Consider the following 20,019-nt stretch of genomic DNA (forward strand, 5'->3'; position numbering starts at 1 on the left):
TAACGATTTCATTCATAACAATATTATAATCGTTATCTATGATCGACTCCATTATTAACTAATAAGTTACATATGCCAATTAAAATTATCAGTCAAATATTAAACATCTATTTTAAACCATGTATTTATAAATTATTTTCGACATCATGTATAAAAAAAATACAATATATTATCAATTATAGCTGGTTATAATATATCTAGTTCTAAGTACACGTATCTAAAATTATTATACATATTATAATAATATTATAGAGAAAGGTGCACGTTATATTAAAAAATGATAATAACGCAGTTAACTCGTTCAGCTTATCCGCGACGGTTGTACATTTAAAAGTCTCTCTTCCGATAACGCTCGTGCAAATAAGTAATAACAATAATCAACATAATTTGAAGGTACGTAAAAATTATAATTATGTATGCAATTTTAAATAAGCATCTTAGAAATGAAATATTTGTGGCACTAACAAAAACAAACCTCATAAATCAAATGTAATAAATAAACAAAACAGGGCCACAGCCTAAGACTCCCATGACACAACACTTCAAAAAACATATACCTAGTATAAATCAAAACAATTACATCAAACCCAATCTAACGCTAAACCACAATGAAAAATCCGGTAAGTAACAACCAACTCAAAAAATCAAACAAAATGAAACCAATACATTCACCAAAATAAAATCCAAAATTACCTATCCAAATAAAGATTGAATTGTTATTATTAAAATTATTGAAAACACCCAGCAATAAAATTACATTTTCATTATAACATAAATAGCGAAACCAGAAAATAATATCGATTTCATCATTTTATCTAAAAATCATTTTTGTATCCTTTTGCTTGATTAATTGAGAAAGTACTAAATCAACCTAATCAAATGTAATTAAACAACACACCAAAAAAAAAAAAATTAAACTTTTAATCCCATTATAATGATAATAATATCAAACATAGGACCACAGTCCCTCACTATATAATTCAGAACGAATTTGCAAGTACCTATCCTAACCTATCTGTGTTTTTCCAACCAGCCAAATCATTTACTTTAGAGTAAATATTCGGAAAGAAATATTTATATTCACGTAATTACTAAATTTTCAACACTAAAGATGTGAACAAAGTTCCAAGTTCATTAATTATAATTAATTATATAACACGAGAATATCAATCACGAATAATTCTTTAACATGTTACAGGTACAAAAACAAGTTAAACCTCACCAAACTTTACAGAAAATATAGAAAAATTGAAACTTCCTTATAAAAGCCAAATCACTATCAGTAAATGAAAAACAAAATATAAAAAATCCTCCCTTCTAATTAAATAAGACCGAAATTCATTATACACAATAAGTAAAAAGCTAAAGCGATAAAAAGAAATCATACATATAGAAGTTAAAAAAAAGAATCCCCCTCTTCATGTCTTCATTTGATTCGAATTAATTAATGACTATTAAATAACTATGATGATAACGAATAAACAACAGAATAATCATACAGAAACAGTGTAATCAAAAAGTCGGTCTAAAATTAATTACAATGAAAATACAGATAACGTACTAGAAACTACAAAAGTAGTCTTTACCGAAAACAACAATTTATCGATAATACACGAGGCATTCAAAGAGTTAGTTGAAAACACATTAATTCAATATAACATTAAACCGAGCATTCTAGAAAACATTATAGAACTCTATCCCCCTACTAAAAAAAATTTTCTCATTCAATAGAACCATGCTCAAAAAATTATTAAACGCCTTGAAATAGAAGATAAAAACAATAGATCATTGCATAGGTGTAATAAAAATTAAATAAATTCTAATCCAACGTTCAAATTATCAAATAAAATTTAAATTCGTCTTACAAAAAACCAACAAATCTTCAAAATGATAATAACTAACAAACACCAAAGATAATTGTTCTTCAAAAAGTCTTTAAGATAATTTTAAATCAAACTAAACAATTACACAGGATACTAATTAAATAGAAAAAAATAATGCTAATCGTGCAAGCAGTGGAGTCGCTGCAGCATGTTACGGCAGATATATGTTAAATTATATACTTCTGGTAAAAATAATAATTATAAACTCCGACATCGAAGTGATAGCAATAATTACAGTGAAAGATAAAAAAAAAACAACCTATTGAAACATTTACCTACTTCATTATAAACATTTTCATGCTAATGACCTAATTAAAATGATAAATCAATTATCAACACTTTTTATAATAATAGGTGATTTTAAATTTTTTAGTAGCCACAATTTTCCATAAATAAATATTAAAAAATGACAACTTAATATATCTAAATAGCAATAAAAATACTCGTTCAAATCCATCAAACAGAGAATGGTCAACAATTATTGGCCTCACTATGTTAAACTTCACACTAGTACAAAATATTAGTATGGGAAGTCTTACCATTCATAAACAACAGCAATAATATATGTACCAATATGTATCAAAATTGTAAATAAAAATAAATACATTTGCACTCATAGTAAAACTACAAAATTAGCAAATTAAAATATTGAATTGATACAAAAGAAAGCCAAATCCAAAACAGATTTTAAACAATTAAAAAATAGCTAAGAACAAAAACCAAATACTTAATATAATGTTTAATATATTTAATTTTTAATTATTGAAAACATGCACATCTATTCTAATAATAAACATAAACTCATTCATTTGGGATACAATTAAAATACTAAAAAGTTAATATATTTCAGTATTATTATTTTTTTTTGAGGGGGGGAGGGTGGCGCTTTGTATCCACTAAACGTGTGATATAATAGTCAGGTAAGTACTGGATTGCCTTTTTTACTTTACATTAGAATAAGAGGTGTTGAAATAACGGCTGTGGTCTGTGGATGAGTTGTGGCCTTATATGTAGCTAACGATATTAAGGACCAGTGAATTTGGTCAGACAATATTTTAGCTGTTGATGAATTGCGGCCCAAGTAATAACCTTTACCTGTATACTATGTACCTATGTCTCTAAGTATATCTATGTATTGTTCTTTATTAGTCATCACAATATGTAAAACTTCGTTGATGTGTTACTAGACGTTCAATTTGAAATATACATAAAATATAAAAGTAAAGGTGTAAAAACAAAGAAAATGTGTGAAAAAAAGCAATAGAGGACAGATGGTTATGCTCGAGTTATAAAAAATAGAGAATTTTGATTTGGTTAAAACATTGAGTTTTATGTTTTTCCAAATTGAATGATTGTCAGATATGTCAACAATTTGGCTTATTCTCAACTAAATAGAATAATTTTAAGCATTTTGCGTAATTTTAACATAATGCATATAATTGCATATACATATATATATATTTTTTTAAGAGACCTACTTTATTAGTTGATTCTCGGGTCATTAAGAGGTATGTGCGAGTTGACTCCCTATTGTTATATATCAGTAGACTGAGCTGTTGAAAAGCAGTCGGAAACATATTATATTAAATGCAGGAGCAATGGGATTAAAATATCCATGAATAACCGAGAAAAACAAAGTTTTTGAGAGAAGTGATTTACTGTGGTAATCGCATTACCAGATACAAGTTTTTAAATTTGAAATGTTTACCAAACCACTAAATTTTTTTACTAATAATTTGTTTAATAAATTATAATATAATACAATAAATAATTAATTTATAAAAATTGAATGAATTTCAAAATATAAAAAAACTAAAAAGAACAACATTTTTAAGAAACTCGTCGGCCAACCTCCTCGTGGTGTCTTTTGGATTATGCTAATAGGCTGAATATTTGACTAAATGTTAAAAAAAAAAATAATGACCCGGGAATCAATTAAACGACATCGGTTTAAGTAAACAGGTACATGTGAATTAACTCCTATATTATGTACCGCTCATAAATCCAGGCCTGAATTCATACATCCCTCTAAAAAGCCTAGGCCATAAATCGTACTTTACTTAGGGATTGGGCCGCAATTCACCAACAACATAACCTTATCTTATTTTAAGCATCATCATGAACTATCATGTTACTTTATTGTTGTATCCAAACATAATCAAAATATTAGGAAATGATTGAATATAAAATATTAGAATTTGTTCTGACATTGCATAAGATATCATAAAAGCATTGAGAATTATAAAAAGAAAAATATGGTAGAAATATTAATAAAAATAATGTGTTTATTATTTATTGGTGATAAAGCCGTGGGATAATCACATTTTCAAAGTGACATAGCAACAAATATGTTTATGTACGTATGTCGTATATACTATTATATTTATCAAGTTAGATGAAATATTTGAGTAAATCATCTATCTCTTTTTTCTTTTATTTTAGTTATAATAATAATAGTGTTTTTTGCTTCAGCCCCACTTATGGGTGTCACAGGTTACATAAACTTTCGATAATACTTATAAAAAATACGAAAAAGGTCGAAGTATATATAGTCGAATCTATGTGTCTATAATGAATTCAGAGATAAAGAAAGAGTTATTGTCCAAATCCCTCCGCCTCCATCGTAGTGCATAGCCGCACGTCGAAGCCGTGGTTCTAGTCCATTATCTCTAATTTAAAACGTAAAAATACTTGAAACATCGTTAGTGACACAAAATTCAAAGAGGGCCCAGGTGACATGTAAAAAGACACGTATTACAGATGTCAGAAGTTCATCAACAATAGTGGAACATGATGACCATTGCAATATTACCTAACAGGAAAAGGGGTCGGAGACATATTAGATTGTCCCTATATGTTATTGTTGTATTTAATAATAAATTCTATGGTGTAATAGTGTATAAATACCTAAATATTCAAATACTTAAAAAAGACAGCAAATCACTATAGAAACTAGAAACAGTCGAAAAAATCAGATTTTATTTTTAAACAAAAATACGATCTAAACATCCTATAAAAATATAATAACTAACTAAACCATAAACCCATCACTAGAAAACTACTCATACCTTTAAATAAAGAAATAATTTATTCCCTAACAAAGTGTAAAAACAAAATCCCAGAATCAGGTGAAATTCGCTATTAATATTTAATTTATATTAACCACAGTCTAATTGAAATGAAATCTGAATATTACTACAAATAAACAATAAAATATAGAAGTCCAACATAATGATTAAAGAATGGTAAACACTGCAATAGTAACCTGGAACAGGAAAAAAATAACTAAGCCCTGAAAGTAAGGTATCACCCAAGGGCGACTTGTTAAAAGAATACTAGGAGCGACTGCTCCTGCCTCGAAAATGGGGAAAAAATGTTTTATGTTAAATGTTTAACAGGTTTTTTCATAATTCATAACAGAAGATTGATCATTCAAGTAAAAAATAAGTGTACGTATCTATATCATAAATTGTAAAAGTTAATGAGAAATTTAACTAAAGAAGAACCTAAAACTGTTACATTGGTCTTAGTAAATGTAGTTGGTGGGTGGGTGGGTGGGTGGGTTGGTTGTTTAAAAACTTGCTCCTTGAGTTATGAAGACTCAAGCCGCCACTGGTATCGCCTAATATAACACTAGCTGCTAAACAATACAAGATAAAGTTATAAACTATAGACTAGTCTGATTTATAGAAAAAAATCAAATATATAATAAAAGAATAAAGTAGTTTCCGCAAATACATATACTATTTGACTTTCAATAATCTCAACAAGAATCCCACAACGTAATAAACAAAAATTAGGTAAAGAGTTATAAGATTGAATTTATAAAAAGCTTACGACGCTACATTAAAATAATACGAAAACTAAAAAAATTACTTAATAACTAATGCATGTTATATTTCATCAATATTTTAAAGCAAGAGTATATTCTATACAAAAATAGTAAAAATAAACACTTTTAAAGATTTTTATATGAAAATCAGCATACCACAAAGCTCAAACATATCTACCTTAATATTGCTTATAATAATTAAAGATAAGCACCAAAAATTCTAAAAATAAGATGATTTCATGTTTTATAATTTCATAAAAATAATCATTTATATGCATAAATATTCTTTTTTAGAAAATATACTTTTTCATAAAAATGTATTAAAATACTAAAAAAACAAATAAAAGTAATCGTTTATATAAATTATAAGTTAATTAAATTAATACTAATCTTTATAAAAATTCTTCAAACATACCAAACAGTCATATTTAATTTATACTATGATTATATATATATATATATTACCTACCTCCTGTAAGCTAAAAGCTTGTATTGGAGGTAGGGAGTTATAACTTATAACATTTACAGATATAATAATTCAATTAAGTAATTTCTTATTATAGGTTAGTACATTAATTATTTATTAGCCTAGTTAAAGTAAAATATATATATATATATATAACAATCACAAACAAAGAATGAAAAAAATGAAATAACGTTTTAACATAAATAAATTAATAATAGATTAAGATAATACAGCGTTTACGCAAACGAATACAATGTTATAAATATAAATAGCAGTTCAATAATTTACAATGAAGACTTAATATTTACATTAAGACACATTATTATTCAAATCTAAAAATATATATTTATATGGTAATCCTCTAATGTTATTTTTTTACATGTAATAATAGTTCTTTTAATATCCAGAGGAATGGAGTTATAATAAGTCGGGCCTAGATAATTTACAAATGTATGACCAAAAGATCTATTAGTATATTTAACTGCACAATCATATTTTCTTTACTTCTCTTTTATGTATATTATCATTATGTAATTGATCAATATTAAGTTGTTTAAAAATGAACATAATTGCTATTTTTTTATATAACTGGCAAGACCCCTAATTTTTTATAATTTTCAATTGTAGATCGTTGTAGTGAAAGCTTATTCAAGCAAATTTTAACAATGTTATTTATATACTGGTGTATATTATTTAATTATATTTGATTACATAAAATTAAGATTTATGAACTTACATAACAATAATAACAGGTTTTAAATAATAATAATAAAAAAAAAAAACAAATTTTATATTAAGAGAAGAAACAAAAATTTTTGAACTTCTTTTAAACTATTATAATTTTTAAAGAATGTTTAAATTAATTAGATTTTATATGGCAATATATTCTTAAAACATTTAGGTCAAACAAATGAATCAACTTCATTTTTTAAAACGACAAATCTCAATCAATATTTTTTATAAAAAAATATATATATATATCAACAACACAATCAAACTAAAATTATTTGAAAATAAAATTGAATAAAAATGAATACCTACTTGGTGTAATCTTTGATTCAAAAATGAAATGAAAATTTTAATTAAAAATTCCAAGAATTTAAATTACAAATAGACTAAATGTACTTACTTATAACCCTATCCCACTTCACGTGAAGAGCAGATATATACGAGTAGGTACAATTAAAATATTAATAAAATATCAAAAAAATTAATATGAACAACAGAGTAAGCGTGTAGTTGAACATTACAGGAAACCAACTCGAGCATTAAAATTAAAATAATATTTCTAAATAGTAAATTAAAAAAGAAACAAACGAACCAACATACAAAAATAATTATAAATACAAAACCTATGTAAAAATATGTACTTACGTATTCATATCCGACATTATAGTTGAAATTTCCATTACCTCAAAAATAACCTCAGTGTTAATATACAAAAATAAATAAATGACAAATGTTCTGTCTACACTGTCGAAGCCACAACCACCCTAAAGATAATTCAATATATCTCCTACCGTGATAGAATACAATGACTAATATCTTTGGTGACTTAAAAAGTGCACTAACAAATCTCCAAAATCGATTTAATTTTAGTAAAATATTAGTCAAAATTAAAAAATCAATAAATAATATGCTAAATAAAAAAAATCACTCTAACATGTATAGCAAACAAAGCATCCAAAGCAATTATACAAACAAACTAGGAAAAATTACAAATATACACAGGCACCAAAACACAAATTAAAAATATCCGTTCTTTAGAATATAACAAAATATGGAAAACAGAATTTAAATCTAAGAGAAACTAGAATGACAATAGACAAGTAGGCAAGTAGCCAACGAATCACAAAAATATAAAAGACTAGTTAGTATAGTTAGTATTAGATAGATTATAATTAGCAATACAAAGTTAACACACGTATTCTTATAAGCTATAAAAAATTATCCTCAACGAGCTTAAAATCACTCGTAAGAAAATAAAATAATTTACAAAATCTTCATGAAATTCTATAAGACCTGAAATAGGAGCTTATGAAAACATTTTTAAAATAATCAAAATTATACAATTATATTATATACTAATAAATAATAAAATATATAGTAGATTTTAAAACAAAAAAAAGGTGAACAAGTGGATATCGCTCTGCTGTATAGTAGAGATGGAGAGTAGGTCACTATAATGGATGTGTTAAATTTGAATGCAATGACAGGTATCAATGTATACGAAAAATGATTCTGAACGGAGATTGTTTATCAGTCTAGGATAATTATTAGAATAGATTATATTATTACCAATATTTAAATTGTAATATATCATAATAATACTCGATTTCGTAAAAAAAATTTCATACGCTTATTAAATTTTTTTCTATATTCACACTAGAATTTTTTTTCGGTTACTTGAAATAAAACTTATGGATAATCTTGTATTGCGTTTTTTAACCTAAGGTATAAATAATCAAAATTTTATGAATTTTCGACTTCAAAATTCCTTGCAAATTATCGCGGTTTTGACATGTTTCGTAAACATTTGAACTTTAAACGCTTATAAACGAAAATTGTGACTAACGATTTAAAAATATTTTGAAGCTTTAATCGTAAATAGATAACGCTAATATAAATATTTGGTGAAAATTTCAAGTATTTACAATGATACGTTTTCGAGTTACAGCAAAATAAAAACATCAATTTTGTCAAAAACTGATTATGCGTAAAAATTCGTACATACATCATTGTAAATTTAATACATTCTTCACTTCGTTCAGAATCTAAAATGTAATTTCTGTGCATAAAATAAATAAGTTTCATCTCCCATGCAGCTAAACATAACCGATCTTTTGGGATCGTAATTATTGGCTATTTATAATTTTACTAAATATGATGCATAAACTCACCCGAAGTGAATATTTATATAAATAATTTAATAAGTATTGGTTTATTTTTTAAATACAAAATGGAACCTAACTAACGAAAATAACACAAAATAATAATAATGTAGTTTTATACAAAAATAAATAACAAAGATATAATTGGTATGTTTATTTAATTAGTTAATCGGATTTTCAAAGTTCCCCACCTGACTGTAAACAAACTTGAACTCTAAATGAAACACTTTTTGTACCTTGTCCCTTGTTTTAACGACCGATATTCGATTATAAAAAAATTAAGTTAGTAACCATTAACAGCGTATAACTCTGCAATTATGGAAGATATGAAAAACAAACTTATAAGGTATTCTAGGTATTATTGAGTAAAATAATACACAAACAAAAAAACTCGTACTAAATATTCAATTATTTGGAGTAATACGAGATTTATTTTTAAAAATTCTATCTTTTAATAAAAAATGTTTACTTTTTCAAGTTAATAATAATAATTTGCATAGTTTCTGGTTTAATTGTGTATGTTGGTTAATAGTATAATTAAATAGCTTTAAAATAAAAAAATAATTATGTTAAGATGTTGAAAAGTTTTGAAGAAACATAAAAAAATGTCTGGTAGGTTTGGTTTTATTTAAAAAAAGTTTATTAGCCCATAACTTAAAAAATAAAAATGTTAGACCCGTTCTTTAAAGAGCATTTCTTCATAATTTTAAGTAAACTTTCATATGACGTCCGCCGGTCACTCCCTCCCTCCCCGGAACACATTGTATACTCTGTTTTTGTACAAAGAATATATTATTATTATTTTATACTTGCTATTTTCCAAGCTTATTTTTAAGTTATTTATAATATTAAATATTCTCTGTTACTACTTAATTGTCGAGCTGTAATAGTTAATACAGGAAGCTAAATAATAAAAAAATTTCATCTCCGAAAAAAAAGTTACGATAAAATAAATCAACGATAACTGTTAGCCAAGAATACACTCTACTGTCTACACGATATTTGATTGCCAATTACAATCCAAATTCCACGTTGTTTACATTTTATATTTTATTTAATAGGTAGGTATATCATATTTAAATATAAAATTTCCAATTATAAATAAATACGAAGTGATGAGGAAATAGGAATAGACATTTTGTACACAATGGTGATATGTTTTATCGGAAAAAATGTCGACAATAAAAAATATATGGGATATGAGTTTCTATTAAAACTATTTCTGCCATCACTGAGCTCATTTCTGTGTTCATGTTGAGAATATAAATGTTGTAAAAAGTGTTGAACACTTGAACATAATTATATTCAAAATAAAACACGATGTACGAAGTTCTACAATTATTACAATGGAGCGTGGGCTATAGAAAACGTAGCAAACTATATAATAACCAATAAAAATCAAAATTATGAATAGCAGGTGTTCATAAATTAGACCTAAAAATTTAATACACTAGAAACTCATATGCAGAGCTCGGGGCTAAAGCATTTGCTTATTTTTATGTATTGACTCAAAACGTAGCAAAGTGTTATGAAATTGTATGTCATGTGACAATACGTTTAATTATGAAATTTGAAAGTTCTTTTTTTTTGTTGCTTTTTTCAACAATTTTTTAAAAAGATGCTTATTTCCAATTTTTCTAATTATTTTTGATTTTTTGACCAGTTTTTCTACTTTTTATGGTTTTATTGATTTCGGAAAATCTATAAGCAATAAGGCAGAATGTCTCAAAAGTGAAGTTTGATTTTCTTATGATACAAAGATTTATTTATTTTTTTGATTTTTTGTTAGAAACTTTTCCTTATCATTTTGTTTCAATATTTTTTGTAATTTTTAATTATATTATTTTTAGCACATTTAAAAATTATGTCTAGTACCTACGTTATCATGTAATATGAAAATTTTTTTGGTTTAATATTTTTGCACAAATTTAAGTTTTTTAAATGCTGATTTGAGTGCTTATAATGATGTTTTTAAGCACTTTTTTAAATGCCTATTTTAATGATTTTAAGTGCTATAAATCCCGAGCCCTGTTCATATATGCATGTATGCAGCAATACAAGTAAAATATGCGGTTAAATATAAGTAATAAATATATTATAATTATTAAAATGTCCATAAAATTATGTTTTTCTTTTTTTATACAAAAATATAAACACAATATGAATAATACACTTAATTAGGTAGTCAAATAAAAAATATAATTATTAAGAAACTGTGATCGATAGTTACACATTCTCGATGTACGAAATAATAATTGTCATGTAGGCGCCTACTATTCGTAAGTAATATTAAACAAAATAGACGTAATAAATAATTAGATATATTTTGTATTTTTGTGTTGCATTTTATTATAGATAATCTAAACTATTCCACTGGTCATTAAGATAATATGTTTTTTTCCCTATCGTAATTTTAATAAATTCATAATTTATTTAAAATCGTTTGGAGATAATGGAACGGATAAGAGATTTCAACACAAGACCTATGTGGTTTTTTTTCTAACATTTAAAATATATATTTTTTGTTAAAAAATAAATAAAGATAATATTATCATTTAATATAATATGAAAAACGTTTAAATTTTTTTTTATTTTAAATATCTAAATCGGTTACATATGGGTTCATTATTTAAACTTGAGACTTTAAATAAAGAGTACATACAACGCGTTTGTCTAATAGAATTAAGAGCTTCGACTAATCACAAATACTTTATATTTTATTTTATTTTCATGAGAAGTTTAATTGTAACAACTTTTATATGTACATATTCAGTTCAAAAATGAAATACTATTCATAAGTAGGACTATGAATTTGTAGAAAAGAGCATTTTTTATTGGTAGTTGTGAAACGTAGCTTTGAAAGTATAACATTTGAATTATGTAACAACAAATCCACTTACGAAACTTTTATTTTGCATTTTCTGCAATTTTTCACCTTTTTAGGTCATATTTTCCTGTTTTAGTTCATTTTTTTGGTATTTTTAATTAAATTCCATTAATTAACATCTTTGAAGACCTTTTAAAAAATGTTTCAAGCAAATCAATAACATTAATAAAGAATTAATAAACTTCAAAATAAACTTTTAATAAACTTTTTCTTAAATAAATACATTTTTATGCCTATAATATACTATTATCAATATAAATATAAACTTTAAATTAAAAACCATTTTAGGTGCATTTTATACTATAATTTTTGACATTTTAAATATATTTTATATTGCATTTTTTAAGGGTTTTTTTAGTGCATTAAATTCACAGCCATATTCATAAATATAGGATCTATATATCTATGAATAGTGTATTATAGTATATATCTATAACCTATAGATACCATAGGTACTATTCTTACTATTCAAATTGTATACCCCGTTTATGTCATTTACCAAATAAAAAGAAGATATAAATAGAGATATTTTGACGGCTTTAAAAGCATAAAATCAAAATTTAAATTTCATTTCTTTATGCTAGATTTCAAAAAAACCTAAATGAATTCATTTAAATTGAACTTTCTGAATGTGTTAATGAATGGTGGTTTTTCATCCATTAAAACGTGTGTGAACTATGGACGTGTGTTACCATGTATAAAGGTTGGTAATAAAAGATATTCTGAATTTGTTATGCATTTTATTCATATGCTGCTATGGCTCATGTAGGTACTAAAAAATGAAGTTATTAAAGAATTTGAAAATCTTTTAGATATCGACTATTTTTTCAAAAAACAAACAGTCTTGTATTTTGTAAAGGTACTTTTTAAAATAATTTAAGGAGGTAAGATATAGATGTCTATTTATTTTGAAAAATGTCTAAAACACATTTGAATATTCAGTAAAAAAAAATTATTTGAGTACAAATACTTTTGGATACATATTTTCAAATTACTTACATAACATTTTGTTTTACTTTATAAATTGACATTCCATAATTGTCTATTTTGCATTTCATGTTTTACATTTAAATTATTATACATCGTATCATTTGATTTCTCTGAAAACTACTCATCTATTTTCTCTATCAAGTTATTTTAATTAATAGTTGGGTATAAGTCATCTTAATGAATATATTACCATAAATATATGCGCATTACTCACTACTCAGTGGTCTGGAAATTCATTAATAATATTAAATATACTATTCCATGTTATGAATAAAATTATCTTTCTTATTAATTTTGTTTCTTATAGATCAACTACATTTTCCTGTAAAAATCTTGTACACGATACTAAACAGGCACTGTAAAATCTGTAAAAAATGTACAAATAAAAAAAACTGCTGAGAAATTTTAAATATTTTATATTTTTACATACAATATTATTATTCGGGTACCTACTTTAATAGGCAGCAAACAAAAACAATTTAATACCAATAACAGATTACTTTGAGAGTAATTGAATAAATAATTTCAACCATAGATAACAAAAAAAGGATCTAGTAGACTCCTATATATTTATAAAATTGTTACGATATGGTAATAGAGTACTAATCATTTATTGGGAGGTTAACATAATTGAATTTGTTAATAAACAATTAACTCAACTTAACATTGGTCATTTTGGAGGTTTATTTATACACACCAAAAAAGAAGAAAATATTTATTACTAAAAAAATCCTCCAACTAAATAATGTACAAATATAGAAGTAAAATATTGAAAATAACATACACATTACACACATTACACACATTACAGCTAGGAACCATATTATAATCATCATGGAATGTACATTGTATCTATACAAATATACAATTTCCAATTACAAATTTAATATTAACCTTTTTTTTAAAATATTTATAAAATTAATTATTTTATTCATCTCAAAAAATCATCTTAATTTACAAAAAAAAAATAATAGGTAATTTTTTAAGACAAAAGTATGTAATTCTTATTTGAATAAATATGCTTATTTTTAAATATCTAAAACAATCATATTATTCAGTTTAACAAATACTTAATAGGTAATAACGATTAAAAAAAATTTGTTGGTAATAAGCCTAAACGTTAACAATATTAATGTCCATAAACAAATTTCGGGTCAACTATTTTGTTTAACATTTAATTTGATACCATAGTATTCTGCAACGCGTCAATTAATATAGTATAGGTATATTCATCGTTTTAATAATATAACTTCTAATGTAGATATAATACCTTATTAGTCCCTTATATATGAATATATAAGGTCAATATACGTTCTTGAAAATATTTGCTTATGTATCTAATATACAAAATACTAGAGATACCGTTAATAATTTAATGTTGTTGAAAACTTCTGCTTGAACCTAGACTCACTAAGTAATAGATGTAAGTTAGCAAGTATTATGTTAGTTTACGATATTTTGAACATCCTCGTAGACTGATCAGAGTTATTATGTGAAATTGGTTTCCATACACCATGTAGACAGAAAAAAAACTTAAGTCTTTTCGTAATTCCTAATTATTATAAAAATAACAGTAAAAATAATACATTTTTTCCAAGAGCTTTTGTTTTGCAGGTCAAGAAGATTTTTGTTTAATAAAATTTTTTTACTTCTATATAGGTGTAAAGCCTTAGAACTAATACAATGTCTTAATTGTGATAAAAAAAAAAATAAATGTTAATATTATAATTATAAATATATCAAAAATATTTCATAGGTTATTTTAATCTCGCAAAAAGGGAATTTGCCGTGAATATGTCGCATCCAAATAATGAAATCACTCATTTCATGAACTGGATATCCAGATAGTGAAATTCGTCCAGATCGTGAATTTTGACGAAAATACATTATATGGACATCCATTTAATGAAATGGATAATACTAATTGTGCACTTTGTGTAATTATTATAAAATCAGATATCATAGTATTATAACTATACTTTTCTATATTGTCTATGAACAAAAATATAACAACAATTATGGTCATAATAAATGATATCATATTACATTATATTTTTATTTTATTTTTTATAAACCTTACTCGTACGTACATTATTTTTAATAAACAACAGTGTTACCTATGAAGTATTATGAAATATTCATGAAATTAAGTATACTTATATTACTTAACTACCTATATTTCTTATATTTTTTTATTAACAAAATAATTAATTTAATCAATTATACCTATATACACTATATACATTTTTTTCCTTATTATTTATTTATACATGACAATTGATTATGATATAGACTGTTACATATATTATTTTTAAAACAAGCACACCTACTTGATTGGCAAGGATTTTTTGCCTTACACGATCAAGACAAAAATCCTTGCCCTCCCGAAATTTTTTTAATCATTTTTCGCACCGAAAATTCAACATTTTTAACAACTTGATCAATAGTGAAAAATTGAGTTGTTGATTTTTTCAAACATTCACTATTGAATCATCCTTTAAGTAAACCGTATTTTGTTCCCAGTTTATGCAATCCTTTTTTTTTGTTCCGTGATCACACAAATTATGTTTGGAGTTTACTATGTGAGTGTTGTCTATTTCATGAAATGGATGTCCATATAATTTTCGTCAAAATTCACGATCTGGACGAATTTCACAATCTGCAACTGCTCATATAAAATGTGTATGGCTTATCACTAATCTTTTTTTAATTCCAGTGAGAACAATTTATGAGGTATTTTGTATTATATTTTAAGCATTAGTTATGATTTTTGTCAAGATTTCAACTTCAATTACTTATGAAAAAAAATATGCCGGTGTATATTTATATTTTTTAAAACAGTTTAAATAAAAATTATAATAAATTATATATAATAAATTTGCGAAATTTTTGATCCAGCATAAAATTGTATTAAACATACTAAAAATAAAAAAATTTGGAAATTGAAAATTTAAAATACCTTTAAATAGCTTAAAAATAACTTAAACATTATGAAAATTGTATTGTTTATAGAAAAATATATTTGAAATAATAATTAAATGTTTCGAGATTCAAACTTCTGCGATTAATATTTTATAAATAGGTAATAAATTAACAATTGTTGTTTAAGATAATACGTTTAAATATCCAGTATAACGTTTAAATTTAAACTTTAAAACTCTAATAAAAAAATTAATGTGATTTTATATTACAGTGTTTTTAAAATTCTATTAAGGACAACAGCTTAGATTGAATCTTGTAGATTTTTGGTATCTATAAAATTAAAAAAATTGTTCATTTTTAACTACGAAATTTTAGTAATTTTGTTAACTTTTGTCAAAAACTCAAAAATTGATACAGATTAAATATGAACTTAAAAGATCCAATTATTTAATTCGCTATCAAAAACAGCTCTTAAAAATTCAAATTAAAGCTTTGAGCTTTAACTACTTTACAGGATAACGTCACTACGTCAAATACAGAAGGAATAACAAATACACACCACTGTAAAGCCAATTATTCATGTTCTTCTCAAAATGTAAAATACCATATACGTATAGTCATATTTTAAATATTTATAAACTCTTAACATGCCAGTTTTCAATATGTTGTTCTCAAGTAAAAAAAAAATTATGAAGATTAAGCTAATTAAATTATTACATATAAGTAATTAATTAAATAATAATCAAATTTAAAAAAAAAATATTGAGCACCACTTATCAAATTTATTTAAAAAAATAAAAACCATACATAACTAGGTATTTCTATACCTAAAAATGCATAGTCACTAACGAGTAAACATTTTAAGTACCTATTTATAATTATTAATTTATTTATTACAAAATATAACCAAAATGAATTCAGCTAAAAATATTTTTACACCTTTTAGAATCTGGGCAAAATTCTAGTGTAAAATTTAAACTTGTTTTATGAAGATATTTACGGTACCAATTTATTAAGTTATTTTTTAAATTTAAGATGCCTACTGCAATATAAAATAAGCTATTTACTAAGTACAAATAAATCAATTTAAATTATGTTCTATACCTGAGAGTACAAATATTTGTTTGCCTAAAACCAATAAATATATTTTAAATTAAAAATATTAAATATTGCACTTGGATAAATATTTTTTTTAGGTAATTGAAATATATTGGTTATTTAACTAAAACTCAATTGTTTTGACACAAGACATGTGACATTTTGACATGTCATTAATGTTATTTAATTTACATTTAGAAATTGTAGGTAATTGAGTAATGGGAAAATGTAATAACAAACATTAACAATTAATGTATGTCAATCAAAAATCAAATTAATTTTCCCTTTATAAATTAATCATCTTGACCCTTGTTCAATCATCACCTTAACGTTACTTGATGTGTTTTAATTATTTACAGTTATTGGATCTGTACTAAGAATTCCTACCTACGTAATATTAAAGCAGGGGCGAAATCACTATAAATAAGACCAACAACGGTTGACAATCACCAGTTCACTAGATACCTTTTAGCGAACCATATCTACTCTTGTTTAAATTTTCATTCAAGCAAGGTATGTATAGTTTGTTAAATATTTAGTCTGAGTATTATAAAGATAGTACTTTTATTTTGATATTTAAAAACTGTACTTGATTTTGTTACCTATTGATAATTTATATAAATTAACAAAACCTTTTTTAATATATATATTTTTTATCATTTTAGATTACAATGAAGATAAGTCTGTACTTGAGTGTACTTCTCTTGGCATTAGTCATCAAAATCGTAACAGCTAATGTTAGATTGCAGCGCTCACCTCAACAATACTGTGGCTCTAGATTGGCAGACATCATGAAAGTTCTATGTAAAAACAAGTACAATGGGCCAAATGGACAAAAAAGAAACCCAATTGGTAAGTCTATGATATATACATACATGAACATACTTTAAGCTTAACTTACTAAGAATAATAATAAATAATTAAATTAAAAATAAAATTCCGAGAAAGGTTTAGTTTACTTATGTCATTGTTGATGATTCAAATTTAAAGTGTAATTTAATAATAATAACAAGATGTTTTATTTTTAAATTATTTCCTTGGTGTAGGATTTTAACGCTTACGTCTTAGTACTTAGTAGTAATTTTAAAAATCCTTTACTGTTCACTTAATGTTTACTCGAGACTATTAGTTCTATATGAAATATTAAGATTATATTTTGCCTTAACGCCCTTAAAGTTGTTATAAAGAAAAATTGTACTTCTTCACTCCGTTAAAAATTTAAACATTATTAGAATGATAATTATTTTAATATTTTTTTTAATAGAATCAGATGTATGGGATTACAAAGACTTAGAAGACTACAATGCAATTGACTACCCATACCAGCCTAAGAAAGAAGCGATGCCATTCATGCCACCACGTTTCCAACGCGCTATTAAAAGAAGTATCATCGACGAGTGTTGTCACAGACCTTGCTATATATCTGAGCTAAGAACTTATTGTGCAACTCAATAATAATACATTTTAGTTCTACATAAGTGTTTTTAGATGCTGAATAAAGTTGTAACTATTATTATATAAAATTATATATTTTTTTTTATTAAAATCCTACTTCATTGGGTTCCATAGAAAATGACTACACATAAGACGTCATTAAGAGGGCGTCACACCCACATGTCTTGTGCCCGTTTTACAAGTACGTAACATATTAAATTTACGCTCAATATCACGTTTACCTCTGTTAGTTTAAAAATTAGAGTGAATTGACCTATTATGAAACTTGACAATGAAAACATTATCTGTGTTTTTATGGTAGCTTTTTTTCCGATTATTCAGTTTTTAAGTCAGTTATAATCATTTTTAATTTACGCTTTATTATATAGTCAACTCGCGATATAACGAAAATCTCGATACAACGAACTTTCGATATACCGATATAACATTTTCCTCGATCCCTTGAAATTCGTTATCACGAGTTGACTGTATACGCATAACTTGCTAAAAAATTTAACTATCTATTGTAAAAAACCAACATACAAACACGGATAATGTCGTTACCATCAAGTTTCATAATAGATCGATTCACTCTAATTTTTAAATTAACAGAGCTAAACGTGATCAGCTGAGTGTAAATTTGCTATGTTACGTATTTGTAAGACGGAGACAACACAAACGTGTGTAACGCCCTCTTAAGGGATACAGATATTTAAAATATAAAAAATAAACATCAAAAGCATAATTAGAAGTACTTTAGGTTTATCTGTTAGTAATTGATACATATTCCTTCTAGATCAAGTTCAATGCGGTCACAACATAATTTGGCTTTAGCAGCAGCTTTTAAATTTTGTGATCATATTAGAAGGTAAATATCTATTTTTAAACATGAATACTTAAAATATTCTCGTTTATAGAGTGTTACACCAAAAATGAACTTTCCGCCAGCTATAAATAATAGGATTTTAAAATTTATAAACCCTTACATAGATATTTAATAATATTATATTTTTTAGTAACTTTAATGTGTGTATAGCCGTATAGACTATAAGAGTATAGTAATTTATGACTATAGTCATACACTATATATACTAAAATAATAATTGTACGCCTACAACTATTTAAATCATACGCACGATTTTGTTAAAGTTATTATATAAGTACAATAAAATAATAAAGATATTTTTTAAATTATTAAAAAAAATTAAAACAACATTTATGGAAAAATACCAACTAAATTAGTCTTTTGAAAAAACATTTTATTCCTATGAAATTAATTATTTTTATTAGAGTAATCACTAATTTAAATCTAATTATTCAAAAATAATAAATCACCTACATTTAGTTGTAGGTACCTATACAAAGAAAAATAAAAATAATATAAAAATATTAGATACATATATTGTGTAAAATTATTATTGTATTTACTTATTCATTGGATACAGTGTTATATTTGCATAGTTTTGATAACAATATGTCAAAGCTCGATTAATTATTGGTTGAAATTGAAATCACATAATAGTAATTAAAAAATATAATATTATTAAATCTTTACGTAAGAATTTTTAAACTTAAGAGGACGCCATGTCCTCATGTATTGTCTCTGTCTTACTAAC

At 24.7% G+C, this 20,019-nt stretch overlaps 1 protein-coding gene across 1 annotated transcript; it reads left to right on the forward strand.

The window, feature by feature from the left end:
• The first annotated feature begins 287 nt into the window (after positions 1–287).
• On the forward strand, positions 288–18,486 carry LOC113558495 (insulin-like). Its single transcript, XM_026963965.1, has 4 exons — positions 288–393; positions 17,329–17,482; positions 17,635–17,821; positions 18,234–18,486. Exons 3-4 carry the CDS (start codon positions 17,641–17,643, stop codon positions 18,422–18,424), a joined length of 372 nt encoding a protein of 123 aa, XP_026819766.1. The 5' UTR covers positions 288–393; positions 17,329–17,482; positions 17,635–17,640; the 3' UTR covers positions 18,425–18,486.
• Positions 18,487–20,019: the final 1,533 nt, after the last annotated feature.

The sequence above is a fragment of the Rhopalosiphum maidis genome, chromosome 3, assembly GCF_003676215.2.
Source record: "Rhopalosiphum maidis isolate BTI-1 chromosome 3, ASM367621v3, whole genome shotgun sequence".
NCBI classification, from domain to species: domain Eukaryota; kingdom Metazoa; phylum Arthropoda; class Insecta; order Hemiptera; family Aphididae; genus Rhopalosiphum; species Rhopalosiphum maidis.

Excerpts from the sequence above, each read along its gene's own strand:
- LOC113558495 (XM_026963965.1), top strand. The coding sequence starts at position 17,641 with ATGAAGATAAGTCTGTACTTGAGTGTACTTCTCTTGGCATTAGTCATC. Across the intron at positions 17,822-18,233 it reads ACAAAAAAGAAACCCAATTG|AATCAGATGTATGGGATTAC; the intron begins GTAAGTCTATGA and ends TTTTTTTAATAG.